The 14,545-nt window shown below is 33.3% G+C and overlaps 1 protein-coding gene across 1 annotated transcript in view; it reads right to left on the reverse strand.

Moving 5' to 3' along the window:
- Window positions 1–2,439: 2,439 nt before the first annotated feature.
- MAP4K5 (mitogen-activated protein kinase kinase kinase kinase 5) overlaps window positions 2,440–14,545 on the reverse strand; it is a 95,336-nt gene continuing 83,230 nt past the window's right edge. The window contains exons 28-32 of the mRNA XM_037503300.2: window positions 13,186–13,254; window positions 10,533–10,625; window positions 8,025–8,095; window positions 6,056–6,111; window positions 2,440–4,055 (exon numbers count right to left, since the gene is read on the reverse strand). Of these exons, the coding sequence (XP_037359197.1) occupies window positions 3,968–4,055; window positions 6,056–6,111; window positions 8,025–8,095; window positions 10,533–10,625; window positions 13,186–13,254 (377 nt within the window). The 3' untranslated portion in view covers window positions 2,440–3,967. The remainder of the gene's footprint in view (window positions 4,056–6,055; window positions 6,112–8,024; window positions 8,096–10,532; window positions 10,626–13,185; window positions 13,255–14,545) is intronic.

The raw sequence follows: 14,545 nt of genomic DNA on the forward strand, positions 1-14,545 counted from the left end.
CTCCTCCGGTGGCCGGGGAGCAGCCGGGGATCGAACCGGCGCTGCAGAGGCTGCGGGCAGCTTCACAACCCAGCGCTCAACCGCTGAGCCACCGGGGAGGCCCATCTGTCATTTTCTTACTGAATTGGAAGTGTTTATATCTTCTGGTTAGGTCACAAGCCTCTTTCCATTCTGTAGCTTTACATTCATAAAGGTGTTCTTAGATGGACATTGTTAATTTTAATTGTCTATTTTACCAACTTTTTCTTTTAGTCAAAGACTTAATGACCTGTTTAGGAAACACTTGCTTACCCCAAATTTATGAAGATAATAGTGTTTTCTTTTAAAAGCATTCTATTTTGATATATCCTAGATTATTAAAATCTATTTGGTATTTGATCTTCCATTATTGTTTTCAACATAATTATTGAAAAGGTTCTCCTTTTCTTCACTCCACTGCAGTTCATCAGTCATATACGAGGCAACTAAAAGTGGGTCTTTTCTGGAATTTGTTTTTTTTTTTTTTTTTGTGCCAGTGTCTCACTATTTTTTTTTTTTTTTTTTTAATAGAGGCATGCTTTATTTATTTGTTTGCTGGTTTGTTTGTTTGTTTTGTTTATACATGCACTGGGTACAGTCAGAAGTGCGGGAGGGCGAGAGAATTCACCAGAGCCAGAGTGGGGAGCAGAGCAGGCAGAAGGACCGAAGTACACTGCTGAGGGGAGCAGCGGGCGGCAGGAGAGGTCTGCGAGCCATGTGGGACCCTCCTCCGGTGGCCGGGGAGCAGCCGGGGATCGAACCGGCGCCGCAGAGGCCGCGCGCAGCTTCGCAACCCAGCACTCAACCGCTGCGCCACCGGGGAGGCCCTGTCTCACTATCTTTACTGCTATTACAGTTTTATCATGACAGTTGAAACCTAGAAGCCTAAGACTCCGGTGTTTGTTTTGCTTCAATATTGCTTGGACTATTCCTGGTCCTTTGCATTTTATATAATTTTGGAATCAACATGTCAACTTCCACAAAATGTCTCTAGGTTCCATGATCTTTAAATCATGTAATGTCTTTACAATACCAGATCTTCTAATTTACAAACCTGGCATAATCTACCAGGTTTTATTTTTTAAATTTCTCTCAGTGAAATTAATTTCTTTCAGTACACTAGATTTAAGTGTAGAAATCTTGCATCTTCTTTTATTTCCCCTTAGGGATTGGATGGTTTTATCATAAGTATGATTTCATTTTGTTTGTTGCAGGCATGAGTATAAAACTGCTTGTTGAAAATGTATACAGCTGCTTTTTCAAATTCACTTATAATTTATTTCAAATAATGACATATTTATTCCTTTTCAAATTTTTAATTTTTTGCTTAGTTTTCTTAGATATCCCATCACTATCATTTAGATATTTCCTTTCCCTGTCTGCTGTGCTAAACTTGCATCTTATTTATTTTGGTTTATATTCATATTTTTATGAAGCACATAAAATAAGGTGTTTGAGACCTTATACAACTAAAAATGTCTTTATCTTTACCCTTAGAGTTGATTAATGGTTTGATTCTTATTTCTTGGTACTTGACCTGCTCTTGCCAATCTTCTCTTTGTGTCTCTGAAATTTCCAAACAGCGTGCTTTAGTGTACTTTTTTGTTTGTTTGTTTCATCCTTCAATCTGGAATCTGAAGTTCTTCAGTACTGGAAACATTTCTTGAAATATCCTATTGATTTCTGTTCCTTCTTCTTGGAATGCTGAGAGATTGGGTATTGGGCCTCTTGTCTATTGTCTTCTCCAGTATTTCCATTTCTTTCTTTTATTTTCCGAGAAATTTCAACTTTATAAGCCTCCTATCCAATTACTTAGCTATGCTATCATAGTGTTTTCTAAGAGCTCTTTTTGTCTTTTGAAAGTTCCTTTGCTTAGTAGCCTCTTCTTGATTCATGGCTGCAATACCTTTCTGAAGATTTTTTTTGTCTCTTTATTTTTCTTTCTTTTTTTTTTTTGTCTCTTTATTTTTTCTTCATCCTGCACAGTCTATTTTCTATAGATGCTTTCCTTGGAACCCAACTGCTTTTTTTCTTTTATGTTAAAGGCTTTCTTTCCTCAGATGTTTTATCACACTAAGGATTTTTTTTCTCATTTTTAATAGCATAGGACAAAAAGCACTGGATGCATGGGGTGGTAGGCATATCAATTCTGACTTTCACTATAGTTATGTACCTGCGCAGTTTAATACACCTGTAATGTCAGAATTGTTCCACTTGCACTACCTAAACTGCACAGAGCTGACTCTAGCAATATTGTTAGGATGGGACGATCTGGCTACCAGGATTGAGAGAGAGAGGAGGATATTGGTCTTTGTATCCAGTTTGTAAATATTTCCTGTTTTGAGTAAGGTCCCATTTAATGTACCCCAAATAAAGTCACAAATTTAATGAAATTATATCATGTACATTTTTAAAGGACACATACTTTATATTTCATTTGTATAATATTTTATTGTTTGCATATTGCATAGTGAAAAGAACAGAGTCACAAGACTCATGGTCTGGCTCAACCACTTGCTGTGTGAATTGGGTAACACTCTCAACCTTGCTAACCCCTTATTTCCTCATGTGAAAAATGGAGATGAGAGTATTACCTATTTTAAAGAGTCGCTGAAGATTGAATGAGATAATTATACTGTTTTCTTCTCAAGTAATTGATCAGAATAAATCCAGTTTGCTACTGCTAACCCCCTGTTCATGACCTCAATGCTAACTGTTCTCACTAAATGCATTAAGATAACAGGTACCAATGCGACATTTTAAATTTGAATGTTAATAATAGCAAAACAGAAGCAAACTCAAAAATGGCCCTATCCTTTCTTATTTTTAGAATACTGGTTTTTATAATACTTATTCATACTATCCCCTCAGGAATTCAATTTCATTTAAAGATGTTTTTCCTTAAATCTACTGAAAATGAATACCTACATATGTGAAAAGCCCAAGATAAAACATGTAGTTCCTTTATAGTGTCCCCTCTGGCATAGTATAAGTAAAATATGTATCATGGGCAGATAAATACTCCCCTCTGTCATTAGGGATGATAATATATAACGATTAATTTCTTACGCATTGTCCCTAATGTAAAAAAAAAAATCACAGATGTATTATACTGCTTGTCAAGAATACATACACATGGTAGTCACATTTAGATACACACACTGCTTCTAACAATATTTCAATCATCATTAATATCTTCTGTATGAGTCCCTACAACTATTTATAGTTGAAGACACAAAACTCCCTTTTATATAGCAAGTCTGCATGATACTATATTGCTAAATACTTATGTTAGACAAAACTGCATTATGTATTGAACTTCTACACTGTCTTTAACCATCCCAAAGTACTACTCTTAAAAAGTAAACAAAACTTTCATACATTATAAACAAATTTAAGCTGCAACCACCCTTTGCCAAAAGTTAGATAGATACATTACACCACTCCAGCAAGAGATTAATAAATAAGGATTAAATATTCTATTTTACAAAAACATACAGAATGGCCCATGTAAAAGTGAAAGGCTTACTTGGTAATTTTTTTATCAAATGTTCATTACAAAAGAATAAAACATGGTATAAAATGACAAAACTTAATAAATTTGTCTATCTGAAGATAATCACATAAGTTGTAATCTAAAAATATCATGGCACCCTTGTTATAAACATAATTTTTTTAAAAAGACTGTGTTTCCTGGAACTAGAGGACATTTGTCTCATAGCTTTTATTAAGCAAACTTGATATAACCACCACACAGTGGCAAGAGATAGAATAGCTGTTTCCAGCTAGAGAAAATATTGAATTCTACCTTAAAGTACAGATCATTCAAGATATAACCCATAACAGTAAAGCAAATCATAGTGTAATTTGTACTGAATATCCTTAAAATATTTTTTGTTTTCAATGGAGCATATTCATCTTCTTGTCATTTGATATCAGTCTCTGTTGCTTAGTAACTATTTTCATGTCCAGCCAAGATGTAAAGATTGCTGTGTGCAGTAGGGTTTTCTGTTGGCCTGCTTTCCAAAACGACAACCCTGCAATCAAACCAGAACAAAAGACTAAGAGTGAAAACAGATTGCAAGATTAAAAAACTAACATTAAACCAGGAAAGACTATCATTGTTTGCATTCTCATAAAATTGCATAAAGATCATAGATGCACAGTCAAATTCAGTTTTATATTTTATAGCTTGAAAACACAACTGATTAAGAATTGATGAATATAAAAGTTGAAACCATTTCAGGATGGTTTGTAAACCAGTTTGTTTACTCATATACACCAACAAAAGGTATAATGAAGCTTTAGAATTTACATTAACAAGAAGGGGATGGAAGAAGTGCTGGAAGAATAAAACAGAATTCTAAGACACACACATTCAAATTGTTCTTCAAGATATTTGAGGACAGTTTTTTAAAGGTGTAAATGGGGCTGATCTCCCTTATTTCTGGAACAAGGGTAGAGAAAGAGTTCAATTAAAGGACCAATAGAAAAATTTAAAAAGTACCATACCACAGATATAAACTGTAAGGAAGAGAGTTTGTAGATGAAATAAAAAATAATATACCCATGAAGAAAAAAAAACTAGAAGCAGAAATGGAAGAAGGGGAAATTGCGTAAATACTTCATATTTTTCAAATGTATGAATATTCTACAACTAGCATGTTATATTGCTTTTGTAATGAAAATATATTAAAAAGTAATATATGCTTTATATAATACATTACAGAACAGTAGAAGGGGAAAATTACCATATATAATATGGCATGTAATATATAATAATCCAACTGCCTGAAGTTCAACTATTATTAATATGTTGATATACTTAGGGTTTCTTTTCTAGACAGAGATATCTACCAAACAAACTCTTAAACCACTTTAAAAGACGAAACAAGCATTTTGGTTAAGATACATATGTATATTAAGATCAAGTAGATGTACAAGTGAGAAGATAACCAGAGTAAGAGCAATGCTCTAAAATAAGTAGCTTGTTAGGACAGTGACAGAGAATGGGGAAACAAAACAAAGAAGGGGAGTGAAAGAAAATTCTGGGGGCCAGGGGTGAAAAGAAACAACTTAAGAGAAAGGTTTTTGCTATCTACCCTTTATTAAGAGCATTCTCTCATACTATGTTTCAGAAAAGTGCTATTTGCACCAGGATCACTGTGTGAGCCACAACTCTGTCAGTCCTTCTGGGAGAAGCAAAAAGTCTTCCAGTCATTTTACCAGGTGGCCCTCAAATTCTTTCTTTGTTGCAGGACTAGTTGCTAATTGCCATAATCGGGGGCTTACTTTTTCTAATCACTAGTTTTCATTTTCCAAAAATTCCTTCCTATCCTTACAAAAGTTTCTTTAAAAGTTTTGTGGAATCATAAATTCCTCCCCTACAACCTTTCCTTAAATGTATAACATTTAAGCAATGATTCTATAACTAAACTGAACCTGAAAACCAGAAGTTCTCAATGCTTGCCTAAGAATTAATATATACTATACTATAGCCAGTTTTACTGCAGTGATAACTTTGGATGGGAAAATAGGAAGGAATGGGTATTTTATTAGTTGTAGAGGTAGACAATATATACTCTAAAGAATAAAATATAATTTTTTTAATAAGATGACACAATTTCAGAACTTGTCTTTTATTTTGATGACAGAGACCACAGGATTCCTTCTAATTTTGATTGCTCTCAGAAACTGAGTTGAATATTTTCTGACATAAAAGCAAATGTCAGGGTGTGCATATGCTACTGGATTTATATAGTAATAGTTAATAGAAAATTAAACACCAGGAAATTTATGAAAACAAAGGATCCTGAAGTATGTCATGATACTAGGGACATAAATACCTATGTTAGCAAATTTTGTCTTCACTGAGTATAACTATGTCTAGATCATGATCTTCACACTTACAAAAAGAATGCTTATTTGACTAAAATATTATTCTCTTAATAAAGATTAGGAGTTCTGTTTGAAACACAGTAATGACCTGATAGTATAATTAAGAATAGAATAGTAATTAAAACAACCAAATGATTACCTGTCTGATCCTAATAAGCGGAAAACTCTTGTTTCATCTGAAATCTCCTGGGTAACCTATGAAAGAAAATACCTTTTAGTAATATCTTAGTCCCTATATATTTAAACAATAATTAAAAATAATTTAGATCAAGTAATTATTAAGCAGACTGGTAATTTTCTGGCAGACTCAATTTCTCAAATTAATTTTCAGTAAGTTTTATTATTTTTTTTTTCATTGCGGACTAGTAGAAATAAATCATCATTTATGAAACATTTAATGTGGTTTAGGTACTTTACTTAAAATAACTCTTTGTGATATGTACTACAAATTCCCATATGAGTGAGGAAAAAACTGGCTCAGAGGTTAAGTAACTTGCTTTGAAGGTCATGTAAGTGGCAGACTCAAGAGATGAAAGCAGGTTTTCTAGACTGCAGAGCCCATGCTCTTTTCTTTTTATCACAGTACGAATACTTAAGGTAGCATCCGTACTATCATCTGTTTTTAGGAGAGCAGTGGTGGGTACTCTCATGCTCTGGTGTCTTACATCAGTGTGTAAGTATGGTGTCCCTCTGCTCTGTTTTCTCTAAAGCTGTAGAAGATACTCAGCAACACACAGGCACTACTCCAAAGTGGGAAGTTATATTCCTGAGGCTACACTGAATCAACAGGAACAGCAATTGGTGTATAAATGTACCATCTCCCTCCACTTTCAAATCAAGCAGTTCTAAGATGTGTTCCACAACTGTTCCTTAGTGGTCTCTATGGGATTAAGCCCTGGTTGCTCATACTGGGAACAGTTTATTAAAGTGTTCTTTGCTTTTTGATCCTCTCCATCTTAATATTCCCTTCTCCATCATTTGTTTTCTGGAATTTACTCCCAAATAAACTACTCAAACATGAATCCTTGTGTGGCACCCAAATTAAAATTGTGAATATAAGATAAAAATAGTCAGTTATCATTTTATATACATATATATAAATAAAAATATCTGGTATCAAGGAATTTGCATTCTAGCTGGGGAGATAGAATCAATAAACTTGAATCAGAAAATAAATTAGATGTAGTATTAGTTCAAGTGGACTTTCAGAATAAGTTCAGAAATGTTTCAACTATTTGTAGACTGGGGTGACTGAGTATTAATATGGAAAATGTAAAGATTTCGGTTAGGCCCAATTGAAGGAAGAGAATAAGCAGAACGAGGCAATCAAGATGAGCAAAAAAACCCAAAAAAACAAAAAAACAATTTATACTTGATATGGTGAACAATTTTACATAGATTTCTGACCAAGAACAATTAATCTTTTGGCAGTAAGTATGACTACAAGTTTTATTGAGGGACCTGGTGATATTAGTGACATGACTGAGTCAACCAGATAAACTAACATATTCAAAGACAGCTGATTTATATAATTTTCTCTTAGAAACAGTGAAACTCCACATTCATAGAACAGATGGAAATACTACTTATTTTCTCTTAGAAACACTGAAACTCCAAATACATTTAATTTAGAATTTTAACTATATTAAAACATTTAATATTAAAATACATTAAAATTTTAAATGTATTAAAGTTATAGTAGTAATATTAAATATATAAATTAGCTATAACATTAAAATATTAAATATAATAAAATACATAGAGTATTAAAAAAGTTTACAAAATATAATTATATTTATAGGTTATCAAATAGGCTTATTCAATTTAGAAAAGTTTAGCAAATTACATATTTACAAATTACAAATCAGAGAAATAAAATTATATGAACTCATGTTTTAAAATTCATTTGTGGTCACTGAAAATTATAGAATAAATACAAAACTAAACATCATTTCAAGGGAAAATACTGGTAATTTTGTTCTACCAGTTCAGCATTAAAGGTACTAAACATATAGTAATGTGGGCTCAGAGTTAAAAGGTATAAAATGAACATTTCAACATTTAAAATCCTTAGTGAAAGTCATTGGAGGTAATTTGAAAAATGTTACCTCATCCGATTTGAAGCTTTTACCCTGCATTCCATGTTTCCAGAAGGCCAACACACTGTCTTGAAGGCATACTAAAAGATAAGGGAGAAATGAAACTAAAGTAAAGCACACAGTAATTCACTAGATATTTTCTTTAACTGTTTTTAATGAATGATAATGGAAGGTTATTTAAGAGTTTGATGCAAAATTCCACTATCTAGAGACCATTACTTCTCAGTATTTTTGTGGCTAAGTCATGCCCAAGCTTAAATAATTTATTGAGGCAGAGTCATGTAAGTTCTCAAGGATCTGGTAAGCTGGATAGCAGCACATTAATTTCTCTTTCATATAAGGTATCTTTTGTCTCAGGTGAATAAAATCATAAGGGCATTTAATTGTTCCTTGGTATAAAAGTGGTTAAGTACTGTCACATATTTAGAAGAAGTTATTAAGGAAACACCTTTTATTTATGTTCACATTTTCTCACTTACAAAATTCATTTTTAGAAATAAACCTGTCCCACAAAACTTAACCGCACATGGAGCAATTATCATCTGTGAGCCAATTCTTATCTGGAATTGCTTCCTTTTCAGGATTCACAGTTGTGGCCCACAGGTCTCTGTAACCCCTGGCCAGTCTTTCAGGCCCCACTGCTCACAGGGGTTCACAGATTTGAGCCAAGCTTCCCTGCCTTCCTATGATGATTTTGGACTCAGACATGACCATGGCCCCAAAGTGTAGACACCACATGGTGTGCCTTGGGCCCTCCTGCTTCCCACATATCTCCTATACCCCCTTGGGGTGGACTGAAGATTGTGGAGGGAAACCAGATCTCACTGGGCCTCCTCCATCTCTTTGTCTTTTCCTCCTGATCTGCCCAAGTACAGGCCTTGGTCCACCAAGGTACCCAAATAGGATCACTTAGTGATTTACAACCAGTGGGCAGGGTCCCCAATGTTGGGGGCCACAGGGTCTCTGGGTATTTCCTAGCAGGGGACTAAAATCATTAAAGCAGAGTGAGGGAAAGAGGAAGAATGAGGAAGAAAATTCCTCTGATTGTTGGAGAGTTAGCTATGTGCCCTACAGCAGTAAAGGCGGTGGGAGAAAGTAAGCAAACTTATTGTATTTCTTACTGTAATATTGACGCTGTAAAAAACTAATATAAGAATGTTCTAGAAACATAATTCAGCTCAATAAAAACAGAATTTACAATAAAAAATCATATGAGTTGCATTCATTTGACAAATAAAAGCCCATTTACTAGTTTTAATTTTAAAAGGTGAAGTAAAGGAGGTTACGTGCATTTATACCAAGATTCACTAGCAAGGAGAACTGGCAGCTTAGGAGTAACAAACTTTTGTGTAAGTTATCTGAAACATTTGGCACATATGAAAATGTTGATGTAGCAATGTGTTTCAGTTAAAATGAAGAGGAATTAAAGATATATATGTCAGAATCTGTACTGGAAACATTAAATATTGCACACTGGCATGCAATATCTAGCACATAAAATAGTAGGAAAATGTATGGTTCTAAAATTCCTTTGTCCTAGTATTTACAGAAAGTTAAGGTTTCTTAAGTCATATTTTCTAATTGTAAAGTCAATTATTTCTATTTAAGATTTTACACAGAGGGAAGAACATACTTTGTGATAGGGCAAAACTCCAGTTGAGAAACCATTAAAATATCAAAAAGTTTCTAAATAATTAGGAACATGTTTTTAAAAGTATACATATGTAATTATAAAATATTTTAAATGCCTAAATAAAAACTATCATCTTTTTAAGTATTATTGATTTATAGTAAAATTATATCATAAATCGCTCAAAATATCCAGCCAAGATATGTTTTCACAAGTTCGATCACCCAGGGGAAAACTTAATGTCATATTATAATCAATTTAGATGAAAACATAATAAAATGTAATAATTTTTATCATAAAACCAGTGAGGAGTACTCATGAGTACTAAAGAGTAAAATACTCATTGACAAGGATGCTAATTAAAATGGCATATCAAGTTTCCAAGTTCTGTGGGAAATTATTTATCTATAAATTATTTAAATACAAGTAACAACCACCAACATGAATCAGTCAGATCTTACATGGCAAATCTACCACCATTAGTCACATCATATAAAACCTTCATGATTTGGAAAGCATTAGGAGAATAATTCACTAATGCAGCAAGGGGAAAAGTGAATAGAAATTTTTAAATGATTTAAAGTTTTAAATATTAAGGAAACAAGAGATTTATTATAGCCTAGACGGTGCATTGTCCAATATATTAGCAACTAGTCACATGTGGATATTTACATTAAAATCTAAATTAAAAATTTGAAAACTAAAATTTTGCCCTAGTCATGTGTGAAGTACTTAACAGGTATGGTTAATAGCTAATGAATTTAAGAACACAGACTAAACATTTCTATAATCACAGAAACTATGAGACACTGTGTATCTAGACAATTTAAAGCACAGAATAACAAAATACAAGTATTCTAATGCATTGAGAAAAAAGGAGGACTTACCTACAGATTCAATGCGAAAATCAAAACTTAGCTCAGAGGCCAGCTTCTTACTTGATTTTAGTTTTCCTTGTAGATTTACAATTTTTACAAATTCTTAAAAAAAAAAAAGGACAAGACTAAAAATGCAAACCTGATAAAATAAATATAACTTCACATGTGTATTTTAAATGGACATTAAGCAAATCTTCTTACTAAAGTTTCAACTATTTTTATTCAAGCATGCCCAGTAAAAAACTATCATTAAAGTCTTATATAATAAACTACAAAATTACCTCCTAATGGCAATGCTGCTATGCTTTTCATTTTTATATAGTATATATTAAACATCTGCATTTCTCATTTAATTTAAAAGTGGCTACTTGGTACCCAAATAGTAAAAAGTTGCTTTTTATCCCTTAAAAATGCATAAATTTTGCCGTAATTCATAATTTTAGTATATGAGTACTATTTTACAGAAATAAATGGAGTAAAAAATAGTATTGCCAAGAAGCAACTTCTTTGTAATTAAACTCTGGGATGGGGAGTATTCATGAATAGTTCTATTTCTCTTTCATCTATTTGTTTTATAATTTCACTATCTTAACTCTGAACTGGAAGATAGTGTCTTGGCATATTATTTTCTCATATGTCTACCACGATGTGTGACAAATTCTGATTACTGATTATTTGGTGAATCAGTATTGAATTTTCTTTTTCTTAGGTTTTTAGATATTTTAATTTGTTTAGTTCTACATATTTAATAAAGTCATTAAAAATATAATTAGTACTTGTAAATTTGAACACTGAAAACTGAACTTTCTACTTGCTTAGAAAAAAAAAGAATTTATCAAGTTCGCTTAAAAGGAGGGCCTCCCTGGTGGCACAGGGGATTGAGCACAGCGCTGTGAGGCTGTCTGTGGTCTCCGAGGGCCGGCTGGGGAGCAACCCACATGGCAAGGCAGACCTCTCCTGTCTCGCCCACTGCTCCTCTCAGCAGTGTATTTCGGTGCATCCTCTGCCTGTTCTGCTCCCTGCTCTCTCTGGTGAATCTTCTTCCCCCCAACCCCACGACTCTGGCCTGTACCCCACTTCTTAAAAAAAAAGACAAAAATTCACTTAAAAGGATAATTGAAACAACAGTTCAATTTTATCTGTACTGAAAGAATCAAAAGTACTTAAAGAAGTGTTGATGTAATAAGTCAGATGGAGAAAGACAAACACCATATGATTTCACTCACATGTAGTATAAGTCAAACAAACAGATGAAGTAAATAAAACAAAAATAAACTTCTAGATGAAAAGATCAATAAGCAGTTACCAAAAAAGGAAGGGGGAAATTAGGGTGTGTAAATCAGGTATAAGGAATCATTGAATGGTGCATGATAGGACTTAACTTTTAGTGGTGAACTTAATAATATATACACACACACACACACACGTGTGTGTATGTATGTTGATTTTTAGTAACGCAGACCTGAAACACATGTTATAATGCAATGTTATTTCAATCAGAAAAAAAAAAGGAGGGGTTACATCTTTAAGAAAAAAGAATGGGGGCCTCCCCAGTGGTGCAGCGGGTTAAACGTGGCTCTGTGAAGCTGTCCTCAGCCTCTGCAGTGCTGGTTCGATTCCCAGCCGGCCAGGGAGAATCCCACATGGTGAGGCAGACCTCTCCTGCCTCGCCTGCTGCTCCTCTCAGCAGTGCTTTTGGTCTGTCTGCCTGTTCTGCTCCCTGCTCTGTCTCTGGTGAATCCTCTCACCCTCCCATGACTCTGGCCTGTACCCCAGCTCTTGTATAAATAAAAACAAATCTTTAAAAAAAAAAAAAAAAGAATGCTGGGCAAATGAAACATGGGGCAGGGGTTGTTTTACTTATCTATAATATATATATTATCTTTATGCTCCTATAAGGTATTTCCACTATGAAACCCTTCAGACAATAAAAGTTAGGACAGACACATTGACAAAATTCATAGTAGAACAATTTTTGAAATAACCCTGGACATCTATGGAAGGTCCAGTAATTTAAAAAATACTGGAATGGATATAGTAAAGTTTCCAATATAATCCCTAGTCTGGGTGATTTTTACCTTGAAGGAATCAGAGCATAAAATAAAGTGGGTTTTAAGAATCAGTATGCTTTGTTTGGAAAACTGAAATTAGATCTGCTATTAAAAAGTTTTTTTTAGCCTCTCTAGTACTTATAGTACAATATACTTCTGCCAATAACACCACTGTCCCTACACCAAAAGAATCACAACTAGCAGGTGAAGACATTGAATTTTAAGTACATTAGAATCTCACTCTGATATGATTCCAAAAGTTCATGTTATATGACTATAAGTCATATTACTATATTCTTCTATTTTTTAAATTAATTATGGGGTATGCAAAATTTCTCAGCATAATCTTATATAGAATGCTTTTATACAATATTACCCCAATGTTATGGCAGATTGTTTGATATCTTATTTCCAAGTAGGCAAACAAAATAAAGCAAAAAATCATAATGAATGTATCGACAGAAGACAATTCAGATTTTTCTTCAAATAAAACATAAGCTCACTTAAGATGGAAAAACGAAGATCTTGAATTAGTTTAATAAAATTAATTCCACAAGAAGATCTGTTATATTAAGTACTGTATATAGAATAAACTTGAAAATAGTACTTACTATCTAAACACACTAAAACGGTATCTCTCTCCAACTGCGTTACATGAATGGAATCTAACTGTTGGCTGCCTTAGGAGGGAAAAAAAGGTTACAGTTATACAACGTGTTTTAAAAAACGAGAGATTAGAAAGACATGTTCAGACTTTTACTGTGATTTAAAACTAATCATTCAAATTAATCATAAAAATTTTAATTTGTAATGATATCTCCAAAATATGTATGTTGGTCAATTTAGGAGAGCAAATAAAAGTTCTTAGCATGTTTAATGAGTTGTTAAATATTACATTTAGTTAATATCTCAGCTAGTTCTAGAAAGGTGAGTTACAAAAATAAAATGAAGCAAAAGGTAAATATTTGGGGAGGGGGGAGGAAGTTAAGATGTATGCTATACAACAACCAGATTTTGCTCTGTACTTTACAGTAGTCAACAATAAGACAGAAACAAGAATAGTTAGGTGAATCACAGCATCCCTGAGATTAAAAATAAGCCAGTAATTCAGAAAAAGTCAAAGGTTTAAAGAAACCACATAGGGAGAAATTTTACTGGTATTGGGGTGGGAGTTCCTTTATTAAGAGGACACAGAATAACATAATGAACAATATTGTTAAAAACATCTTTCATCATTTTGTTGATATTTACAGGGCTGCTGCTTTTAACATGTTAGGACATCCTTATAAATGGTCATTCTTAACTACATTTCCTGGGGATGAATTCTCCCCTAAAAAACTGCACATCTGAACATTAACACAAAATTTTTTATACAGCTAGCCCTCATGAACACTGTTTTGAAAAGCATGAGTCCATGCACATATGGAGTTTCTTGTAAAAAGATGTCATGTACTAATGGTTTCTATAAATATGGTACAGTACCATAAATGTATTTTTCTTATGATTTTCTTGATTACATTTTCTTTCCTTTAGCTTACTTTACTGTAAAATGTAATATTTGATACATATAACATGCAAAATAAGTGTTAACTGAACTTATGTTATCAGTAATTCTACAGGTCAACAGTAGTAGGCTATTATTAGTTAAATCTGGGGCGAGTCAGTGAACTGTTAATTGCACAGGGCTGGCACCACTAACCCCTACACTTCTCAAGGGTAAGCTGTGTCTTATTTCGGGGTTGCATGACCTTCCCAAGGCCATACATTGTGAAGAATCCATATCTACAGAAGTGATAAACAGTCCATCAAGCAACACTCAAAAAATAGTTTTTCCTCAGTTAATCTATAACCGTGCATTTAGTCAACAAATATTTATTTAGTGATGAAAATATGCCAAGTACCACTGTAGGAGATCAGGATATTGCAATAATAAATCAGACCAAGATTAAGAAAGTCCTGGAATTGGGGGCT

This window comes from Talpa occidentalis, unplaced genomic scaffold, assembly GCF_014898055.3.
Source record: "Talpa occidentalis isolate TD23 unplaced genomic scaffold, MPIMG_talOcc4v2.1 talOcc4.11, whole genome shotgun sequence".
Classification (NCBI taxonomy): domain Eukaryota; kingdom Metazoa; phylum Chordata; class Mammalia; order Eulipotyphla; family Talpidae; genus Talpa; species Talpa occidentalis.